The sequence below is a fragment of the Myxocyprinus asiaticus genome, chromosome 25, assembly GCF_019703515.2.
Source record: "Myxocyprinus asiaticus isolate MX2 ecotype Aquarium Trade chromosome 25, UBuf_Myxa_2, whole genome shotgun sequence".
Classification (NCBI taxonomy): Eukaryota; Metazoa; Chordata; class Actinopteri; order Cypriniformes; family Catostomidae; genus Myxocyprinus; species Myxocyprinus asiaticus.
Window position 1 is genome coordinate 27,720,456 of NC_059368.1, and position 17,330 is coordinate 27,737,785.

General features: G+C 37.9%; 1 protein-coding gene across 1 annotated transcript; it reads right to left on the reverse strand.

The window, feature by feature from the left end:
• Positions 1-301: 301 nt before the first annotated feature.
• Positions 302-11,518, reverse strand: LOC127416536 (eukaryotic translation initiation factor 5-like). Its single transcript, XM_051655984.1, has 12 exons — positions 11,437-11,518; positions 10,951-11,186; positions 10,096-10,375; positions 8,732-8,813; positions 8,454-8,626; positions 7,012-7,123; positions 5,712-5,833; positions 5,351-5,512; positions 5,065-5,226; positions 4,645-4,809; positions 902-1,039; positions 302-659 (listed from the first exon to the last, which is right to left on the reverse strand). The coding sequence occupies exons 3-12, from the start codon at positions 10,165-10,167 to the stop codon at positions 561-563; spliced, it is 1,287 nt and encodes a 428-aa protein (XP_051511944.1). The 5' UTR covers positions 10,168-10,375; positions 10,951-11,186; positions 11,437-11,518; the 3' UTR covers positions 302-560.
• Between the last annotated feature and the right edge of the window lie 5,812 nt (positions 11,519-17,330).

Here is a 17,330-nt window from a genome sequence, read left to right on the forward strand (position 1 = left end):
TGGAAATCCAGAGCAAAACAATCAATACGTTCTCTACAAATCTGGAAGCCGTTGTTGATACAACCTCTATTTATTAGTATGGTATGGATTTCACACCACTGAACATCACAAAAACAATTCATGAGTGTCAGATGGACATTCCCGCTCCAAGATGGTGGTTTTTGGCTATAATAAGCTGCGAAATGAACCATGCACTTTATTAGGACCCACAAATGTTATGGTCTTCAAGACTTGTTACCTTAAATTCAACAGTACACCCACGCTTACTGATTTTAAAAAGTAGAATCAACTGGACAGAAGGTGGAATTCACAGGCAAATCTTTATTAGTTGCAAAAATACAAGGGGAAATCATGTGCATTAAATGCTCTATACTCTAACAAATTAATGCATCCAAAGTACAGCAACAATTCATCAAGGGAGTTGGTGAGAAGACTTTCAGCAGAGCACTAACCCAGGCCAACAGCTGAAGAGAAGGCCAAAGGAGGTGACAAGGCATGCATCTGACAAAAAGAAGCTTAGCAATATGTCAAGAGGCAACTTAAGCTTTTTGGTTTTATCTTTAAATGGCATCAATGTCAATGTCATCCTCCTCATGGTCTGGCTTTTCAGCTTTTGTGGTCTCCATTTTCAGCTCACAGGCAGAAGAGGAATATACCACCTGGGGAAAAAGGGAGAAGAGTGAATTTCTACTCCTTTCAACAAGGATGCTGATCAAGACACTAACATCAACGTTGTGTATCATACAATCTTAAAATTAATATGAAAATTCTGGATATCGGGTTGGATCCCAAAGTGGTAGCATACACAAAGTATAAAGTCAATAAACAGGATGATTTAGCATCCACACCCATGTCCAAGTATTTCCCAAAGTGAGGTAACAAACAACAGATGGAGATTTACCTCAACATTGTCCTTTTCGTCTTCCTCTTCCTCACTGCCTTCACTCTCCTCCTCTGCCTCCTTGAGCCATTTAATGAAGGGTTCCGCCTTGGCATGAATCTCCTTAGCCAACTCTTTGGAGACGTACTTCTTAGAGACCTATTGTAGAAACATTCGAAATCTGAATCAGACACAGGCTTGAACTCATGAAGAAAGTCAAGAATGCTTGCTGGTATCAGTGTGAGCTATTAGACCTTGGGCTTTAGCAAGCAGCATGCAAGTGACAAAATTCACCATCTATCCCCTTTTGGACATTCAGGTTAAATGACCGTTCAAGTGTTGCCTAGCAACAGGTAACTAACTGAATCTACCCTACATCCTGTGGGGCCAAATACATTGGCTGCATTTATGCTGTCAACCAATTAGTTTTTTTCCACCACAGCCATTTAGTATAGATTGGACCTTGCTGCATGCTTGTAATCTGCAAAGAAACATGTAATATTTTTTGCATCCGATTTGGTCCACTTTCAAACATTGCAAATCCGATACACATCTAAAATCTGATTCAATTCTCCTCTTAATTCAGGAATTTTCCACAACAGATACATGTAAAGCGTGACATGTTTGCCGTTTGAACGATAAGGTTTGAGCAATTATTACAAGTCTCTCACATCTGTAGGTTGAATCACCATTTACAGTAATACTTCCCAATAGTCATGCAGGAGTTTATTGTTATTAGCTGTATGGAACGTCATATCTTCCAAAAAGTGGATGAAACTGCGCTGCTCAACTGAATTGCACATTAAAATCTGTGTGAAACCATTGGGCAGCACCAAGTTAAATTATTTGTGTGATCTACAGAACAATCTGGGCAGCGCAGCTCTGCTCTTTCTGACTTGGAAATAATTTGAACAGTAAGTTATGCTTAAAATGAACGTAAACAAGTTCTTTTTTTTTTTTTTTTTTAGATCAGATGCTTAATGTCAAACCTGGGCACTAGGCCTTGCAGTCTTCATGTCATTCTAGTAGGTTAAAGGGATAGTTCACCCAAAAATGAAAAATCTCTCATCATCTACTCACACTCATGCCATCTCAGATGTGAATGACTTTTTCTTCAGCAGAACAAAGACTTTTGGAAAATTTTCAGCTCATTCTCAGATCAGACCTTTGTTGCTCCAAAAATCACAAAGGAAACAAAACTAATCCATATTACTCCTTAAATCTTCAGAAGCTATATGATGTGTGGGTGAGAAACGGAACAATATTTAAAGTCCTTTTTTACTCTAAATTTCCACTTTAACTTTCAGATGTGAAAGTGAAACTAAACAGTCACCACACTTTCAGATATAAAAGTGAAAGTGGAGATTTAAGGCCTTGATATACTTTCTACGAAATCGAAGAACGAATGTGTGTGACGTCATTTAGAATAAAATCTGGCCGAAAAGGAGTTTGTTTGTTTTTTCCATTCGTTTCGGTGGTTCGTAACAGCTCGTTGGGGCGAACTTTTAAGAAACATCTGACTGGCTGCTAAACACCTTACTGCCATTGGTCCACGTCATCGGTAGGTGTGCCTTGGAGCTCCACCAACCTTGAGGCCGATGGCTAATTCGGTTTATGTTATTCACTCCGTCAAAACGAGTCAACATGAACAAATCGATGTGCAGAATTATTAGCGAGCTGGTGCAAATGTACCTACATCTGTACGATCGCTCGCTTAAGAGACATTTTCCAAGACCTTGTCATGTGATTTTTTTTTTAGTCTACAAAAAGGAATCAAATCTTCTCAAGTGCCCATTCACTAATGTGCCATCTGCAGCAAAAGCCATTCACACATCTGTCTAAAGTAAGATAGCTGGCTAACAGCAAACAGACATGAGTGACATGGTTATCAGGGACAGGGTTAATGTTATATTAGTTATATTGAAAAGCGAAAAAGATTGGGTCATTGTTTATTAAGTTTCCAGTATGTATTTCACAAACCAGTTAGCAACTTACCGAGACACCGCTCAACTACGGCATGTCTGCAGAGCCACCGTCAGCTCTGTAAAGAGTCGGAGCACGCTCTGCTGGACAAACTACGCCATGACACCAATTCTAAAGCATTGTTTTCTGCATTATATATTCTGACAAAATGTTTTCATATCGGCGCATATCGGTAAAATATACGCAGATACCCATATATCGGTGAAAGGCTAATATCGGCCTACCGATATATCAGTCGGGCACTATAATAAATTACAGAGTGTAACCGGCGCATATAATGGCCGCGTATAGCATGTTAGCGCATAAGCGTCATGAATTCATAATTAAGACAAATTAAACATTTTCTACTACATATATTACTTTAAATCATCATCGAGTGGTTAAAACTGCTGCTTTCACTGACCTCTTGTGAATTCTACTCATAGGATGAGGCATAAAGTCATTGATAACACATTAAGGTTTTACATGTAGCATCCTCATATTTAAATATTCTTCTAAATGCCTCCCACAGCAGTGTGACCGGTGTCTGAATGGCATCAATGTCCAAAACCGGTGTTTGGAAACAGTATACCGTTAATCGGCTGTTTAGAACTTATTTTTACCTCTACAAAGAACTTCTACGGAAGTATATCATGGACTTTAGAGTAAAAAAGGACTTAAATTTTGATCCATTTCTCACTCACACATATTATATCACTTCTGAAAATATGGATTTAACCACTGGAGTTTTATGGATTACCGAAGTAATCAGGGTCAGGGTTGTGAGGGTGTACAGAGCGGAGATATTCTTCTAAAAATATTTTGTGTTCTGCTGAAGAAAGTCATACAAATCTGGGATGGCATGAGGGCGAGTAAATGAAAGAATTTTCATTTTTGGGTGAACTATCCCTTTAAGTCTAGAGAGTATAGTGGTAGGGCTGGGTCTTGCTACAGATTTCCTGATTCTATTCCGATTTACAAACGCTCCATTCAATTCCGATTCATATGGGTAATTTCAGTTATAATGTTCATTTTGCTTACATACAAAATAAATTATCCCCCAGCTAAATTTGCTAAAATACAGGAGACCTTATAACTAAGTACATTCCGAAAATATTAATATTTTTTTACATTTTACTGTCAATTTTTCATCGTCACATTTTAACTTTTTAAAAATGTACAAATCCATGTATTCTATTAATAAAATTGATGTTTTAGAATATCATATATATTATTATATTACATTCTTATTGTTTACATTGATAATTTTTACTATTTACATCGATTTGTAGAACAGGGGCTAAAACGATACATTCTCTTTAGAACAGCAGCAGTTCAGCAAGCGTCACAGAAGAGTTTTGATTGAGTGCTCACAGACCTTATTCACAGTCAGCGACTACAAACTAAATGTTTATCTTTTCGGTTTGCTCTGAGCAAAAACTGTATTTTTTCGTTCCGTTTCGTTAATTCCGTAACCTTCTTTCCAAATGGTAACCAGTTAGAACAAAATAAAAGAATGATTAATAACATTCTTTTAAAAACGACAGTACTCTGTGCTAAGGGGTGGGTGAAATACCAATTGCAGTGTTGCCAGATCTCACAAGAGAAACGAGCAATTTAAAAATAATGATTTCAATCCAGAACAACTGAAAATCACTTTGTTCTGGTTTTTGGTTACGTTCTGCTAAAAAAAGTGTTTTAGTTCCTTGAACCGCTTTTAGTCCCTGTTCACAGTAGCATCATCTTTGACTTGGATTTTTTTACCCAGCCCTGTATAGTAGCGTATTGTGTAGGTAGGTTACCTTTTCAGCCCATGCAAGGATGACATCTTCCTCCACCAGGTCTGCGTCATACAAGTCTTTGAGTATAACGGAGACTCGCGGCAAGAGCTGACTCTGATGCAGCTTCACCAGGCACTCAAATCCACCCAGCAGATACTTCTGAGCTTTCTTATTATTGTGGCAGAACTGTGGACAAAGATGATCTATCGCTCAGAAACGTAAACATCTTTTTTTGTATAAATTGAAATGCAATGCATTTTAACAACAGGAATAGATTTGCCATTTGGGAAGAGCTACTTAAAGATCCACAAAAATTTGTCATTGCCCTTAAGATCTAATTGTCGCAGTTTGACTAATAAACACACAAATTGACAGTTTTTAATTGATGTTTTCAAACCATAACAAATGTTTTCAGATGTTTGAAGAGCAGAGGGGACTTACCCTGAGGAAGTGACGCTTGTACTTCTTGATCTGTTCTCGAATGTTCTCATCAAAGAGCAGCTCGCTCAGGATCAGAGGACCCATGGCCTTCACATCCAGCCTCTCAGCCTCTGCCAAAATCTCTTTATCTGCAGAGTAAATCGCTCCACTGTCCTTCTTTTGCTATTGACAGGAAGACAAAGGCAGGGACTGGATCAGTATGATTTGTTTGATGTAAATAAGCTAAATTTAAATGTTCCAAGCTAAACTATCTTCTGCAAGTTTTCCAGTAAGCTCAGAAAAACACCTTCACGAAGCTGTAAAATATGTTGACCCTCTCCTCCAGAGACTTCTCCAAGTCTTCGGTGAGTGTGAGGCCTTTGGCGTGCTCGCTGATCTCCTCCATCCTGCGGCGCTGGGCCTCTTCTGTGGTCTCCTCAGCCCAGTCTTCATCATCATCATCCCCGTCCTACAATGATAAACTCACATTCAACACCAGCACTCAAAACACCAAAGTCTTCGGCTAGTCTTAGCATATCTAATAACCTGGCATTCTCTGATTCACAACTTTTGGCCATTTAGTGTGCTTTTTGTTTTGTCACACAGATATTCTTACACTGGTGAGACTGAAACTTCACTGTAGAAGAGGCACTCAAAGCAGCACTTACCACAGCATCAGGGGCGTCTATGTCATTATGGTTCCCAGCCTCTCCACCACTTGAGCCATTCTCTTTGTCCTTCTTTCGGTTTTTCTTTTCTTTCTCCTTTTTCACAGATCCACTATCATTCTCTGCTCCAACAGGATAAGAGAGGACATTAACAAAACAGCAAGAGCACACTTCGAGAACATCAACTGACATGCCATTTGTCACAAGATCAAAGTTTTTGCAACATGCTACTCACAAACATACACTAAAACAAAAGCTTTTTAGAGTAGATTAATAGATTAGATTTCTCTCCACAATTATTTTTATTTACAGTGTTAGTTCACCCAAAAATGAAAATTCTCATGATTTACTCACCCTCTTGGCATCCCAGATGTGTACAACTTTCTTCAAGTGGAACACAAATGAAGATTTTTAGAAGAATATCTCAGCTCTGTAGGTCCTCACAATGCAAGTGAATGGGTGGCAAAATTTTGAAGCTCCAAAATCCACATAAAGGGAGCATAAAAGTAATCCATATGACTCCAGTGGTTAAATCCATGTGTTCAGACACGACAGATGTGGGTGAGAAACAGATCAATATTCAAGTCATTTTTATCATAAATTCTCCTCTCTGCCTAGTAGGGGGCGATATCCATTAAGACTGTGAATCACCAAAAACAGAAGAATGGGAAAGTGAAACTGAAGTGGAGATTGAGCAGGGAGGAGAATTTATAGTAAAAAAAAATCTGTTTCTCATCCACACCTATCATATTGCTTTAGAAGACACTGGAGTCGACGGGATAACTTTAATGTTGCCCTTATGTGGACTTGAGCTTCAAATTTTTGGCACCCATTCACTTGCATTGTATGGAGCTACAGAGCTGAAATATTCTTCTAAAAATCTTCATTTGTGTTCTGCAGATCACATCTGGGATGGCATGAGGGTGAGTAAATGAGAGAATTTTCATTTTGGGGTGAACTATTCCTTTAATAGTGAGTCAGGGGTTTACTTTTTCATATGGGATTGGGGTTGGGTTACTGCAGGGACAGCACCCCAGAGCAATTTGGGTTTAGGTGCTTTGCTCAAGAACTCAACAGAAACAGAGGACCAACTAACTCTCCAGGTTAAGGATAGCCCAGATGGATTTTGGGACCGCTGGGCTGTGAGGCCAGACCATTGCACTTATAAGACCATATATCTGGCATCACTATGCAGGTCTTACTCCACTAATAGATGCAGAATTGAGAGATGAATACATTCAAAGTTTTTTTTTTTTTTTTTTACCAATGATAAACAGTCAATCATTAACCCTGTATTTACCAGGTGGATTCTTGAGAATGAAGGTGCACAGTTTGTGTCTGGTGTCCAACATGCCTTGGTACCCACAGGCCTTGCAGGAGTTTCCAATGGTCTGCTTTTTGGGATTAATGTGCTACAAAAAAGGTAAGATAAGAAAATCTGAAACAAATGTCATATTGTTTACAGTAAAACAGGCTTTAAATGCAGCTTCCCAGGATTTTTTTTTTTTTTTTGTACATTTAAAAAGCTGTTTGGCAAATTTCAGCTGTCACGATCTCTCAACCTCTAGTTTCCTGAAGTTGCAACCTGTGGAGATAATTTTGTTTCTGCCAAATGTATGCTTTCCCCCTTGTGTTTCTTCTTATTTATGGTGGAGATCTTTACAGTAAGGCAGATTGCAGCATAAGACAAAAACCAGGCCAGAAGAGATCATGCAAAATCACTTGAAGTATTGAATGACTGCACTGCAGAGAAATATCAGAAGTGGCAAAAGCACGAGAACAGCATGCATGCACCCAATGTGCATATTCAGTTAAAATCAACACATTTTGGTGAAAAATTAAAGACAAAGCCCCTTCTGTTAATGGCTCCATCATTGGTTTTGAACTTTAACAATAAACAGCCATGTGAGATTGTAGGTGGCCATGTAAACAGCTAATGACAGACATTTTCCTCTTTGCACCTGCAAAAAAAAATCTCAGCTCATACAGGCTATACAGATGACCCTAAAGAGACCTGCATGCTCAGCACATTACATAACACATAACCTTAAAGAGCAACCAGTTCAACAGTGCATCAAGGGCATCCAGTTCAACAACTTTGCCTAGCACTCGCATGTTCATCAATGGGTTATGGTCTAAGTGAGATGTTCTATGTATAGTATAAAACTCAAACCGACAGGCATTTCTAAATTACAATATTATAGAACAAGTCAGTATTAAAAGAGGGACTGTATAGTTCATATTTAGTTCAAACCTTAAATTTTGATTAGATGAGCCATGTTGAAAGGAATATTCTGGATTCAATACAAGTTAAGCTCAGTTGACAGTATTTGTAGCATAATATTGATTAGCAAAATATTTTGACTCGTCCCTTTTAAAAAAAGCACAAATCTGGGTTACAGTAAGGCACTTACAATGGAGGTGAATGGGGGCCAATTTTTTAATGTTAAAATACTAACTTTTTCAAAAGTATAGCCACAAGACAAACAATATATGTGTAAACATGATTTTAGTGTAATAAAATCACTTACTAACTTTTCTGTGCTAAGTTATAGCCACTTTTACAACTTTGTTGCCATGAAGATGTAATGTCAACAAACCCTAATTTTTATTCCTATTATTATTAAAATTACTTCAATTAGCCTCGGCTGGCATATTGCTTTAGTATATTATCCTCATTGAATAATAAAAGACTTAATGTGCATGTTAAATTGAAATTTAGAGGATTGCTTGTTTACTTACCAAATCAGTTTCAGGATTGTCACACTCAGGACACAGCACAAACTTGCGAATGAATCCATCTAGCATGTCTTGCAGTTTGTTTGCCTCGTGAGATCCGTTGACGATGTAGCGGTCATTCTTGGCATCAAACTGGGTCTGGGCCCCCAACTCACAACCAAAGAACTTGGTGGGATCTAAACAGATGTTACAGTACAAAATCGTGAGAACAGTTTGCCACAATCCAACTCAAGCTTTGGAGTGTGGCAATCGGTTAAATGGCCTTTAAATGCAAAGCTCACATGTCGGAGGCCGATTCAGAGCCTTGGCAACATCAACCATGTTGACAATGACCGTCTTAATTCCATTCCCTTTGCCTTCCACCTGGCGAGAAAAAGAAATATGGTTTAGGCCCCCAAACCTTGGTGGGAATTAATCATAATTACAGGTATAGGTGAAAGACCATTAACAAAACTTTTTCCAATGGTTAAAACTAGAGCAGTCAATTTAATGTGTAAAGCCAGTGCAATAAATTATATATAAAAAATAACGTGTTAAAAGATTTGTGTAATTAATCATGTCCCCGGATTTTCAGTAGGGGGCGGTAAGCAAAAATCCAGCTGTATAGCTAACGTGCAGATGTACAGACAACAAACCACACTCAGGCTTGTTTGACACCAGCGACAGCACAAAATGAGAGTGCATTCTTGCATTTAAACATAGCTGGATGTAGCACAATTCCAAATGCAGGGATCTCAAGACGTGTTTTTCCAAGTTTCAAACTACGTTTAACTTGACAAAGCGACCTAAAAATGCTGTGCTCGTGGTGCGACGCAACCAAAGTGAGACACTCCAAAAGCGCCGGCCTGACTCATGTGTACACTGACACGTCCTTAGAAAAATCTTTTATTAAAAAAAAAAAAAAAAAAAAAACTCTCTCGGGCAGATTGACGAATTCAGTTGCAAAATGGATTGCTGTGGAAAAATCTTTGATTTTTTTTATGGGAGTGACAATGAGGCTGTGAGGGATAGACTTACAGTCTGATGAATGGGCTGTACTGCAGTTTAAAATGAATCTGGATTGTTTCGCAGACAAAACATTGATAAAATATCTGTCAAAGAACATTCAGTATACAAAAAACTGCAGAGAACATGAGTTGTGGAAAATCAGATGTGATCTAGGAGCTTTATACAATTCATGCCATTGAAGAGATGGTAAGTCTATCCCTCACAGCCTTGTTGTCATTCCCATTAAAATCAAAGATGGCGCTACTGTGGATCAGGTCTATGGGCTTATGTTCAATAATATAGAAATAAATATTTTGACTTCTAAAGCCACTTTGTGTTGTCTTATTAATACTTCACTCATCTGCCACAATAATGTAATGCATTTTAATTATCTGAATTATTATATTTATAATATACATGTTATTTATAATTATTTAAATATACCTATTATTAATCATTTATTCATTATATAATGAATTAGTTATTTGAGGGTCTTTCTCAGCAAATATTTTTTTATATTCGATTAATTGGTATATCATGTTATTTGATTACAATTTTTAATCGATTGACAGCCCTAATTAAAACAGGTACTCTCAGACAGGCACTGGTATTTGACATTAGCTTAGGCTGTGCATGGGCCACATTAATCAACACCCACCTTAGCAAGCAGACGGGGCATTTTATAGCGGTAGAACTGGTCTGACACGCTGCGGTTGACATTGATGGACATTTTGGCTTCCCGTATGGTTTATCAGCAAGACGAGAAGATCTTGAATTGGCAATTATTAATATCTTCTGTGTGGAGAGGAGGGGATGACATAAACAACTGCAAGAGTACTTTGTCTCTGACATGAAAAGGGTACGGCCACTGAGGCTCCAGGCTTCGAGCTCGTTGACTAAGTTCCCCCCAAATAGGTTCTGGCAGCTGCACTATAGCACTGTGAAATGGAAGACAAAATGAGACTGATATTAAGAGCAGAATACAGCAAGCATCACACACCAAAAAATTGGTATCAACTACAAAAGACAGGGAAGTCGAGGTTGATGTTAAATGAATGCCCACTTATCTCCTGTGAACACCTGTCATAGTCATATCAGACCATCAACTCCATTACTATGCTGTAAAGGACTGCAAACATCAACATAACCATCATATATTGCATATGCAACCATGATGCAGTTCATTGCAAAACAGATCCAACAAGAAACGACGATTATATAATTGCTAAGATATTTAAGTGCAATAATTAAGCATGCAGCTGCATGGCAATGGGATGAAACGTCAAACAGGCCGCAGTTGAGCAACCCCATGCTGCAGAGTGCGTCACAGCATAGGAGCAATGGAAAGAGGACGCCATTTTAATCGGTGCAGAATACATGACACATTATACACGTTATACACATTACACATGCATAGTACATTACACAGACCTGATTTCACAAACCAACCAACGCGAGAGTATAGGCATGCGCGAGAGAAAACAATACATCTGTAACAACAATATCAACGTACCTTTCCCATCCGTAGCTCCTGTCGTCCAGGTACTCGCCGTTTTCACAAAACAAAGACATAAACACACCGCTAGTCGCCCTGAGAAGAGGTGAACTTCTGGTTTAAAATTGATCCGTTTAGTTTGAACCGCTAGATAAGGCTGGGCTCGGCGGGTGCCTGGCGGGTTGGGTTACACCTTGCGAAGCGGAGTGATAAACCCTGGGGAGAAAGTTCACGACGCCCTCAATGCAGGGGATCTGAAAGAAATCAGCATTACAAAGGCAAAACAATCCAACCAGCAGAGTACCATTCAACACAAATAAACAAACAAACGAATGCTGTTGTATACTAACTCGACTGACGAGCAAGAGCTAGTCAGCTAACATATGGGAGGACTACTAGAACGCTAGCACGCTATATCTCCTAATTTAAGTTAAACGCGACATAAACAAACTAAACTATTCAGAAAAGGTCTAGGCCAATATGTTTTCATTAAGTTATACTCACCACTCCTACGCAAAGCCACAATGAGCGCAGAAGACCGCGTGACTTCCGATCTTAACGCGGCTCAATATTAGCCCCGCCCCTTCTCCCAAAACGAATATTTTGATTGGCTTGCGTCTCTCTGAGTTCTATTTTATTTGTCAAGTGTGCTATCAATCACATTGCACTGAGCAGTTTCAGTTCACAGAACGTGAAACTACTAACTACTAACTGCATACTTTATTTCCTCTGAACAGTAATTGTGGTTTGAATTTTGGTAGATAGCAGGTGTTCATAATATATTTGTTTTGAAACAGGGTTCCTGCAGTCATTGAAAACCTGGAAATGTCAGGGAAATTGTGATTTTCAGGGCTAGACAAGTTTAAAAAGTAATAGAAATTGTTGTTGTGAATATATATCCTTGTTTTATTTCTTTTTGATATATTTCATCGGCTTAAAATTGCTCTTTGTAAGTGCAATCTCGATAAAATGATTTTAAAATGATTATTATTATCATTATACTTAGGCTTAGCCAGTAATCACAATTGACAATTGACTGATAAACTTTAGTTCAGTCATCTGTGTCCAAAGTGTGTGTACATGACATGGGCAAGCATACATGCATCCAAGATGTATGAAGAGAGTGATGGATTCACCCTAAATTTTTTTTATTTTTTTATTATTATATAGATTTGCTTCCCTTTCCATATGCTTTTGGTTGCAACACAACTGCCCAGATAACTAGGAACAGTGGATGGCACACAGAGTGAATGCTCTGGATGTGTTTTCAAACAACTGTGGAACAAAAGATTCCTGGCAGAACAGATGATGATGCAGGCCAGTGGAGAGGAATGCAGATGACAAACTGCCAGTGTGCTTCCACAGGATTACCTGTGGCATTTTGTGGGTTCAAAGGGTTTACTGTTGTAAGGGACAATAACAAAAGCCTTTATCTTATGAACAAAGGAAATATCTCACATTTCTAACATAAGAGGAAACAAACCAATTTTAGTTAATTAGAGTAGTTTATTCTGTTTGGTTTTAGTACTATTTCCAATGGACCCTTTTCACAGACTGTGATGACGCATCTCCGCCTTATTTCGCATTATTTTATTTGACTTGTATTTTTTCATTTTTTATTTATATAGTGTAAATTTATAACATTATACTTGGTGTCATGTTACCCTAGCACAAATAACAATAATAATAATTACAAAACTAGTAACTGCTGCTACAGTAGGGTTTCTGATGCAGCTGCTAATGGATTCATGGTAAAATTGGCACCTTTCACTCCTCTAACTGCTGTAATCCACCACTCTCCTTTTTTTACCTCTTTTTGGAAAGTTGTGGAAATGTAATAGTGCAGCTTTTCTTTTGCTGTTGAAGCAAATGGGAGTGCAAAAATAAAACTTGTTATATATGTATATATATATATATATATATATATATATATATATATATATATATATATATATATATATATATATATATATATATATATACACATACACACACACACACACACACACACAAACACACACACGCAGTATACTGTTTCATTTTTGCTCCCATGTTTCAGAGTGAAAACATGAATGCGTTTAAAATAGGCTCATTTCTCTGTTTGGTAAGTTCAGGTAAATTATAGGCCACCCTTTGACACTCATCTTAATGTCTAAAAGGTGACTAAATGTTACAAATGTTACAATAAAATAGTAAAATAAAATATTTATATTAAAATGTTTTATTAATAATAATAAAAATAGTAATAAAATAAAAAATAAATGGCTAAAATGACCCATTTTCTTCTCAGAAATCACACACAAAAAAAGTATTGGTATTCGATATCGGCATTATCGGCCTTATAGTATTTTATTAAATTATTTTGAGAAATCATGATTATAAGATTGCATATGGAAATGTGTTCAGTTATTTGATTGCACAACAGAGGGAGCTGTTAAGGTTAATGATAATTGATGTTTTGTAAACAAGACATTCTGAGAAAAATTAATGGTCCTGAATATTTCTTTTTCATAACTATTTTAATTTATACTTGTAGGATTCGGCTGTGTTTTTTATGATAAACTTTGAGGGACAAGTTATAGAGGGACCAAATGTAATCCTCAAGGTAGTGAATACTTTCTGAATGTAGTGTTTCATTTAGGGTGTATGTCTAATCACATTTATTCTATTCCCATGCAAAGAACATTTTTGTCATCAAACTTAAAGCTGTTTACTTCACAGGCTCTGGTATTACTCAAGGCATGCACTCTCATTACACTGAATGTGTAGTGATGTGCTAAATGGCTGTCACACTTCACCCATGAGATACAGCACTGTGAAGAATTTTCATTCCTCTGTGAAGACAGGCAATATGATTATTTGCTGCTAAACATGACAAAGATTGTGTATGAAATCTAATGCAAGTATTCATGTGGAGTTTTAGATTTATTAGATTTTCACAATTTTTAACACATTTTTATCTTTTTAAAATGTAGTTTATATAGCCTATTGCATCCATGTGATGTCATGTTGCATGTATAATAATGATACGACTTGTCAGTGCTTGAAATTTCACGTCAGCTACACATTTTAACACTTAATAAAAAAAAAAAAAATGGAAGCTAAATCTTAAAATTTAATTCCACATCTAACATTCATGTGATGGTACTATGTAAAAAGTGCAATTTAATCTATTTAAATGCGACCTGGCTGCAATGTCCAATTTACCTCTGGTGTTGGATAATAAACAGTTACAGAGACAAAAAAAAAAAAAAAAAAAAAAAAGAAACGGGTATCAGAAATTTCTAGGGGGCCAAAGAAAAATCTAGGGGGCCAAAGTCCCCCTAAGACCCGCCCAAATGTAAAGAAAAGATTTTTAAATGTACAAACATTTATTGCTTTATTTTTTCTGTGCACGATCTGTCATTGAAAATGACAGCAAAATGCTGTGCCTGCAAATTAATACATACGGATTTGCAAAATCATACACGTTTATTAGTTTTGATGCAGGTGTTCGCTGAGATTCAGGGAAATCTGCTTTGCCAATATACAGGCTTACATACCTTACTCAACTGAGCAGGGGTGTGCATTTATTTTGGTACAGGGGCCACATCAGTCTTTAAGTAGAACATGGAAGATAAGATAAAAAGCTCTGCACAGTTCTTCACCTTTTAAGCCCATGATTAATGCATGATGCACAATTTGTGTATACATTGTATAAAGTGTATATAGTACGTGACTTATGGGATTATTCTGCAATTGCCTGAAGTTTTTCTCTACAAATAGTGCATTTTATCATGATGGCGTGGCGGATGGCTGCCTTGGTGTGGAGCTCCTTAGTTCTTTTGTTGTTTTTGTTTGTTTGTCCTGTGTTTAGTAATCTTTTTCCAGTCATTTACCAGAGACGAACTGCTGAACATTCGACAGCATATACCAGACAATCTTTTCCCAGTTTTCGAATATTCAGACGTTTTGCTGGACATTTAGTTGGAGGCACAGCTCTGCTGTTCAAGAAATGCAGGCGAGGGAGATGAGCCGGTGCGCTGGTCAAACTCCGTCAGCACGGATTTCGAACAGCGCTGCTGAGTATTCACTTAGCAAATCTCCGCTCTCTTCCTAACAAAACCAGCTTTCTGACAGACAGGCAGCAGCTTGTGAGAGAGGGGAAACTCACTTCTAGCACCTGTACAATCAGCACTGGTGCCCCCCAGGGATCTGTGCTCTCCCCACTACTCTTCTCCCGCTACACCAATGACTGCATTGCCAAGGACCCCTGAAGTTTGCAGATGACACCACTGTCATCGGCCTCATCCGAGATGACAACGAGTCTGCATACAGAAGAGAGGTTGAACAGCTGGCTGTCTGGTGCAGTCAAAACAACCTTGAGATGAATACGCTCAAAACGGTGGAGATGATTGTGGACTTTAGGAGGAACACCCCAACACTGACCCCCCTCACCCCTAAACAGCACTGTGGCAGCAGTGGAGTCATTCAGGTTCCTGGGCACTACCATCTCACAGGACCTGAAGTGGGAGACCCACATTGACTCCATTGTGAAAAAGGCCCAGCAGAGGTTGTACTTCCTTCGCCAGCTGAGGAAATTCAACTTGCCGCAGGCGCTGCTGATACAGTTTTACTCAGCAGTCATTGAGTTTGTCCTCTGCACTTCAATAACTGTCTGGTTTGGTTCAGCTACGAAATCAGACATCAGAAGACTACAAAGGACAGTTCGGACTGCTGAGAGGATTTTTGGTTGCCCCCTGACACCCCTTCAAGAACTATACACTTCCAGAGTGAGAAAAAGGCTGGAAAAATCACTCTGGACCCCACTCACCCTGCCAACTACCTTTTTGAACTGTTGCCTTCTGGCCAACGCTTCGGAGCTCTGAGCACCAGAACCGTCAGGCACAGGAACAGTTTTTCCCCTCAGACTATAACTATGTGCAATACACAGTTTAGACTTTCTTATATTTATCCAACACATCCAACCTCTTCTGCCATTTCATTCCTCTGGAAAAAACAAAAAACAAAAAACAAAAAATTTGCACTGTACATAACAGATTGTATTTGCACTGTACATAACAGATAACAAATTGTATTAGATTTGCACTACCCATGTGTATGTGTGTGTGTGTCTGTACGTATGTGTATAATTATTTTTTATTTTTGATTATTATCTATGTTTTGCTGCTGTTTTTGTATTGTTGTACACTGGAAGCTCCTGTCACCAAGACAAATCCTTTGTATGTGTAAGCATACTTGGCAATAAAGCTCATTCTGATTCTGATTCTGAATAATACTTTTCTATCAGGTGTTTGAAACACTGAATAAAGGCGGGGTATAATTAATAATTGTTTATTTTACCACTGATAGGACTTCAATGCAATGGTAATTTATTATTTAATTTAATCTATTATCTGGCAACTTATCTGCTTAGCACCCTCAAGCACCCCCATAGAAACGGGCCTGTATTAACGCAGGACCCTATTGTGTTCAGAAATTCCAAGCAGATTTCCACAACTTTTTTGCACAGATATCAGCACGTTGAATATCTTCCACTGCCAAGATATCAGTGTTTTGTTTAGACAACCAATTTAAAGGTTTCATCAGAGCCAACTGTAAGACTGGCCTACATAAGGCAGACAGACTTTATGTATCACAATTTTTATAATTTGTGTTTTTTATGAATTAAGCCTTTTAAACAATAACCACACATAGACATTTGTTACTGGTTTACGGTAAAATATTCACCCTCCAGTTTCACAGAAATTTGTCCACACTGAGTTTTGTCTCTTTAATAATATGAAACATAAAGAGTGGAAAAATAACATCTCGAAATGAAAGACATTTCTCAAGAAAATTGCATACTCCTGTCTCAGCAGTTTTGTATAGTTGTGAGTATTCTTTGGCATCTGTGTACAAACTTTGCACATTTACATTGTGTGTGTGTTTTTTTTTTTTGCACATTCTTCACTGCAAATTTGCTCCAACCCTGACAAATCAGATGGAGAGCATCTGTGGGTATTATTCAGGTCCAACCACGGATTTCCAGTTGGATTGCAGTCTGGGCTCTGACATTCAACATAGTTGTGCCTTGGGTCATTTTTCTCCTGGGAAAACAGGTAAACTAACTCTTTGCAAGTTCTTGTGATAGACTGTGCTGACATTTTTATTTAGTTTTGCTGAAGTGTATGTGGAAATAATTAGTTAACAATAAAAATCAACTGAACATCAATTAATCAATTAAATTGAATATTTAAAAAAGATTTGTAGTCATTTTTGCTACATTTGGAGGCTGAATATGGAGGTAGTTAGGCATCAAAACATGTCCAAATCCAGTGTTTGTGTCACATCATGCCTACTGAGATACTTTCAGCTGGTCAGTTTTTGAAGGCACTTTAGATTCAAGCTTCACGTCT

Coding starts and splice junctions, on each gene's coding strand:
- LOC127416536 (XM_051655984.1), bottom strand. CDS start 10,167: ATGTCCATCAATGTCAACCGCAGCGTGTCAGACCAGTTCTACCGCTAT. Junction 8,627..8,731: donor TCTGAATCGGCCTCCGACAT/GTGAGCTTTGCA, acceptor ACATCTGTTTAG/ATCCCACCAAGTTCTTTGGT. Junction 5,513..5,711: donor TAGACGCCCCTGATGCTGTG/GTAAGTGCTGCT, acceptor TTATCATTGTAG/GACGGGGATGATGATGATGA.